This window comes from Hevea brasiliensis, chromosome 6, assembly GCF_030052815.1.
Source record: "Hevea brasiliensis isolate MT/VB/25A 57/8 chromosome 6, ASM3005281v1, whole genome shotgun sequence".
Classification (NCBI taxonomy): Eukaryota; Viridiplantae; Streptophyta; class Magnoliopsida; order Malpighiales; family Euphorbiaceae; genus Hevea; species Hevea brasiliensis.
This window is the reverse complement of record NC_079498.1, coordinates 107,979,116-107,985,763: the sequence shown is the minus strand read 5'-3', so window position 1 is coordinate 107,985,763 and position 6,648 is coordinate 107,979,116. Positions and strand designations below refer to the sequence as shown.

Here is a 6,648-nt window from a genome sequence, read left to right as displayed (position 1 = left end):
ATTAGTATGTATTTTTAATATTTATTACATTAATATAAATGATGATATTTTAAAATTTTAATTTTTATAACATCTATTTATTTTATTTTATATGTTCATGTTAAGTGATAATCATTTTTGTCAAAAAAATTATTTTATAAATAATATATCATATTAATAAAAAAATTTACACTTAGATACAGTATTTTTAAAAAATAATATAATAGAATATTATTTTTAAGTAATAATAATATTATATATTTTCATTATTATTAGAATTAAATAATTCAATTCATTATTAGTAATTTAATATTTTTTATTATATTAATAATAAAAAAATGTTATATTTATATATTATTAAAATAATATTATTTTCTTATTAATCTAATATATGTTTTATAATTTACAACAAATAAATATCAATTTACATCAATTAGGAGATAAAATGTAAAAATTTTACAAAATTCAAATTATTTTTTCAATAAAGTATTTTTATTACATTGTAAACAAAATAATCATATAAATTACTATTAATATATGTATAAAAAGAATTAAATAAGTATTTGAATTAATTAAGCTATAAATTAATTAAAATCTTATTATTATAGTAAGTAAAAATTTATTCAAATTAAATTAAATAAAAAAAAATTAATTTAAAATTAATTTAATAATAATAATTTATCTTATTTAAAATATAATTTAAAAAAAAATTATAAATTTTCCTTGCATAATATAAGCATTATGCTAGTGGTAGATATTTACATGTAGCTTGTTTGTTTGCATGATTGTTGAAATAGCGGTTACCAAAATCACTTTTTTAGATCTTTTTGTTGAAGACTATTAAAATTTAATTTAAAATTAAATTTAATATATTTTAACTATAAAAATTTTAAAATAATAAAATAATTTTTTAAAAAATAAATTATAGATATCCCCTGATCTATTAGATTAAGATAATTGATAAAATGTTATGAATAAAAATTTTCTTTATTTATGATAATTAAATATTTAATTTTATTTAAAAAATGCAAAATTAATCTCTATTAGTTCTTAATAATTTTTTAATAACATATTGTTTTCTTCCCCCAATTTCAACGCTAAATAGTGCCTTACTTGGCTTTTAGTGTTGGCAATTTACTGTAAAGGAGGTGCCCACGGGCCTTTCCCACAATTTTCCCGATCAACACTCCACGGAAGGCGTTTGGTGCTGGTGGCCCACCACCACATCCGCCACGTCATAATGAGTTTCATACATGATATGACACGTCAAATTTTTATCTAAAATTAATACAGTATAAATTTAATATTAACATATAAATTTTAAATATTTAATAGATAAATTTTATTATTTTTATATTTTATATTTTATATTTTATATTTTAAATTTATAGTAATAGATTAATTTTAAATAAAAAAAATTTATAATACAACTATTAGACTAGACAAAGCATAAACTAGTTAAGACTGCAAACATATTTATGTAGTTTTGATTTGAAATCAACATTTTTATAATTTGAATTGAATTTAATTTTTATATTAAATTATTAATTTTTAATTCAATTTAAATAGATATTAACTTAATCTCTTTAAAATAATTTTAATTTAATTTGGATAAATAAATTATTGATAAGTCTCTATCTTAAATTTGAATGATTTAATTGTAATATGATTTTAGCTCAATCAAACCATGGCCAAGATTAATTGTGATTATGAGAAATTATTTATAATTCCATTAATTATAAATATAATTGAATAGTTTAATATATTTTTTATTTGCAATAAGATTATATTATGATATTATTTATTAATATAATAAAGTTTTTCATTATTTCCACTGTACACGTAATTCATGAACTAAACAACAGACGGTCTTATTCAGCAACATGATAAGAATTTTATCATTTTCATTATGCATATAACTCATAAAGTAAGCTAACAATTTATTTATTTAGTTTATATAATTTTTTTAAAATAATAAGTTTTAAATTTAATAAATGAAAACACTCAAAATTTAAATTTCTTCTCCCTTATTTAATTTTTTTTTAAATATTTATTTGAAACGATAAAAGGTCTCCAAATTTAATATTTCATCTATATAATTTTATTTTTATAATAAAAATAAAAGATAACTATCTTATATAGTTTATTAATTGTTTTAATATTTTATTATTATTTTTATATGCTATAGTGACTTGCAAATATTAAATAATAGCCTAAATCAAACAATATTTTTTTTCCCCTCATTCTACAGTGATTCAAACGGTATGCCTTTAATTTCAACTTTGTGGGGAAATCCATCAGTAATTACAAAGATTTAAAATAGTAAAAGTTGACGAAAGGTAAACCATTAAAGCAAAGCTACCAATGTATAGTAGTAAAATTGTCCACATCTAGAACTTGCCAGAGCCACCACCTACCAATGTCTTCACTGTATCTTCTCTTGTTTTCAATTGTCAATTTGAAACCAGCATTGAACACCCAAAACACACACACACGTGTATTGTGATGATAGTTCAATTCTCAATTTCACATCTCAATTCTTCACGTGTCAAAATAATCCCACTAACCACACGTCGGTTTCAATTCCATTTTAAATTAAATTTATAAAATCAAAGATTTTGAATTAAATTGTAAGATTTGGTCCATTTTAGTTTTATTTTATTTGAATTAATCCAATAATTATTTTCCAAGGAAAAATACTGATTAATTGAATTCAAATTAAAACTATCTGATTAGTTTTATTTAGAAAGAGAAATAATTTTGATTCAAATTCTAATTTGATTTTAGATTAAATGGAACCAATTTTAGTCCAATTCCAAGGTAAACTTCATATATACTCAACTTTTTTTCTTAATGGACAAAGATCCTACTTATGTAATATCAAAATAAAAAAAAATTTATATATTAAATATATAAATTTTATATAATTATATCTTAAATTTATATAAATATAAGAAAATTTATTCAATTGAAAATAGTTAAAATACTTTAATAATCAATTACATATTAATCACATCACATGCTGTTACAAAAGAAGCGTATTCATTATTTGATATTATAATGTATGCCCAAGCCGACTTGGCCAAAGGCACATTACATATCTAATAAGCTCTTATCCGAGTTTTCACTTTGGTAAATTGAAAGATTAATATAATTAACTAGTGCTTATTGATGAACTCTTGGATCCCTTCAATGAGGGCAGTAGTCTGCTCTGCAGTAAGAGGATCCATATCCAAGGCAATCTTGTTCAGGTAAAAACTGTGACCCATTCCAGGGCTAATCAGTAACTCCACATCCTTGTTTGCCTTTTTCGTGGCCTCATAGTACTCCATCTCAGTGTCCTTTATCAAGTCCATCTCCGCCACACATAGCAGCAGAGGTGGCAGATTTAGGCTGTCCAGTTGGGGCGCAGCTGTTCCCATTGGGCACGTAATTGGGTGATCCTTGGTGCATCCCACTGGCAATGCCAACCCCAAGAACTTGTCCACCATGTCTAGGGTTAAGAAAGGTGACTCTGGTTGCTCCATCTCTGATTTGCTCCTTTCAGACCTCACAAACCCAGGGTGGACTGGGATGCCGCCGGCGAGTCTCAGAGGGCTTAGATCAACGTTCCCAGCGCGTGCTGCCACTTCATGCACTAGATTCCCTCCGGAGCTATCTCCAATGAGAAAAACACGGTTGAAATCTGCATAATCATTCAGCCATGGCTCAGATGACCGTCCTTGAGCCAAAGAACGCAGCCAAAGAAGAGCAGAGAACCCATCATCACAGGCAGCTGGGAGACGGTGCTCAGGGGCAAGCCGGAGGTAGACGGAGACGCAGATGGCTCGAACTGACTTAGCAAGCCTAGTATATATATTATAATACATATACCAATCAGCTTGGCTAATGCAAAAACCACCCCCATGAAAATGGAGGATTACAGGCAACCTATTAAGGTCTTCTGAGTTTGGCTCGGGCAGATAAATTCTAACACGAAGACCAGAATTTTCATCGATGGTGACATCACGGGTGGCAACTCCGTCAATAAAATCCTGGTGGGCAGGGACAGGATCGGCCATGAACTTAACCTGAGGAGGTCCAGTCCATGTCCTGTCCACTGAGCCATCATCGTAGAGTCTAAGCCACCCAGAGACCTCCTCCACAAGTTTTCTTTCACGGACCATGGTTACAGATACAAAGAGAGATCAGCTTGTTTGAGCTTAGTAGAGAAGGTTGATGAGAGGAGAGTGCGTGAGCATTTCTGATGGGACAAGCAGTGTTTTTATAGTGTGGGATCAGGGAAAGTCTAACACGGCATAGGTGGAAATTATTGTCTATTCAGCTTAGAATCAAAAGACAAAGGTGGTCTTGGTCTTGGATCAAGCAGCCGCGGGCACCACCACCCACTACCATTAAATTCAATGGAAGCTGAAGCGAATTTGGGGAGAAAGAACGGGAGCAAATTTAGTAAAGTCAAGTCATAAGTCATCACACCCTATTGTGATCAAAATAGTGTATAGTAATTAGGAAGAATCTATATAATGAAATTGATCAAAAGTAATCAACGAATACTAATTTAAACTTTTTTTTTTTTTTTGAGAATAACGAATACTAATTCAAACTTCTTTATTATATGTGCACGTTAATACGTGTTATTATATATGTTCACATCACAATACCATTAATTAATTATGTTAATTCATTACTTAATTCTAGTCATTGATTTTAATTTATTTTTACTTTCTTTTTAGGTTAATCAGATCATAATTCCTGTGAGTTTACTACTACTGGAGTTATCATGCATATAATATTTATTATATGTAACTCTAATTGTTAAAATTTCTCTAATTGTTGAATTCCTCTAATTGTTATCATGCCCAAGTTTTACATAATCCATTCCCAGTCCTTTAATCTCAATTTTAAAATTGAATAAAATTTAATTAAATTTTTAAAATTTTGTCAATTAATTTAAAATAAAAAAATAAATTAAAACGTTAAAACTCACAAAAATTTAAATTTTTGACTTCATTAGGCAAAAAAAAATATAATAGTAATTTATAATTCACAATAAAAGAAAGTGTAGTTGAAAACAAAATTAACATGTTTTATGGGTAATTAAAAAAAAAATTTGGGTAAATGAAATTCTTAAATGCCTAGGCCCGATGGGGCCCTTCTTTGAATGGTGCAGGGCCGGCCTTTACTTACAGCTCCAAATCTCAAATGTTTCCACTCCTTTAAGGGATGGTCCAATGGCCAGTCAGTGATAGGCCCAGAAGCCCTTTTGCCCATTCAATGACTATCAGAAGCAAAACTAAAGTCAACAGTTATAATTCATTTTGCCTTTTTCTTGAACAAGATCAATGGTTCAATTCAGAAACTGCAACTCATGGGTATATGTATTGCTTCAAAAATCTTCAATGCTGCCTTTCAGTCCTTTCAGCAGTGCTTCATTCCCATTTTGATGAGATTGCTGGAGTTCACTTTGCTTTTCTTTCCTTGCTTACATTTTTTTTTTAATTGTGCTCAGATGATATTATAATAAATTTGGTTTTCCCACATCTATTGCATTATTAAGTTGTTCATATTAGCATAACAATGGCAGAATTAATAATGGTGATCAAGGTTACATTAAGTGCTACTACATCAATGTTTTTCTTCTCTAATACATCAATTTGCTGGATTTCTTGCTAAAATATGAAAATCATTAACGCCCGTTTGGCTGTTTTTGTAATTGCCTTTTACAGAAGCACTTGTAGGTTGCTTTTCTAGCACGCCACTCACTAAATTACCTTTGTTTTAGCAGTTGCACAGCCTCCTCGCAAACACTTCCTAACTCGTTCAAATAGTCTTTCTTTACTTTCTACTCAACTTCCACTGAATCACTCAACTCTCAAACCCAGCCACATGAAAACCTCTTCCAATGCTGCACATTTATACATTTCATCCACCAGGCCACTTTCACCGGAGGTCTCTCGAACTCCTCTACTGGGTATGTATTTGTTCTTTTATTTGTTTCCTTTTAGCAATTTATTTCTTTCATTTTCTCTTGCTATTGCAATGGGGCTTCGTTCATAAATGCATGTTTGTGGACTACTTGCATTCTTGTGTCCTTGGGTTTGTTTTAGAATCCCATTGCTATTACTCTAGAAAAATCTTCCAAGCTATTGCCTTTTTCTTTGTTTCTTGAATATCTGCTTTGTATAATGGATTACTGGTTATGGATTTTCTTGGATTCCCAATAGCAATTCGTACTCTGATTGGGTTGGCGGTGAAGCAGGGGAACAGAATTACTTGATCAAATGTGTTTATCAAGAGTGCTTAGTGTTGCCCCACATTGGTTTGGGGTTAATTGTTTGGGCTGTATATAAGACCTTCCCTTGAGTTAACCTTTGGTTGGCCTAAACTATTTTCTTTACATGCTACTAGAGCCCCAAATTGAGCCCCAGGTTGCAGCAGCCCATAAAATTAAATGATTGGCCCGTATTGGGTTAAGGTGTCCATCACATTTAATGACTCCTTTTTTCAGTATCGTTGAAGATATCTTCAAAGGGAAGTGAAATGGATTGTTTATGATATCTAAAGAGGGCATTAGACTGGCTGTTTGTTATTTCAGTTACCATAATTAGCTCAATGAAATGATGTTCTGTCAACATCTATCTTTATACGAAAAACACAGTAATGAACAAG

General features: G+C 29.4%; 1 protein-coding gene across 1 annotated transcript; it reads right to left on the bottom strand.

Moving 5' to 3' along the window:
• Positions 1-2,918: 2,918 nt before the first annotated feature.
• Positions 2,919-4,439, bottom strand: LOC110634663 (probable carboxylesterase 15). Its single transcript, XM_021783753.2, has one exon. It carries the CDS (start codon positions 4,143-4,145, stop codon positions 3,138-3,140), a length of 1,008 nt encoding a protein of 335 aa, XP_021639445.2. The 5' UTR covers positions 4,146-4,439; the 3' UTR covers positions 2,919-3,137.
• Positions 4,440-6,648: the final 2,209 nt, after the last annotated feature.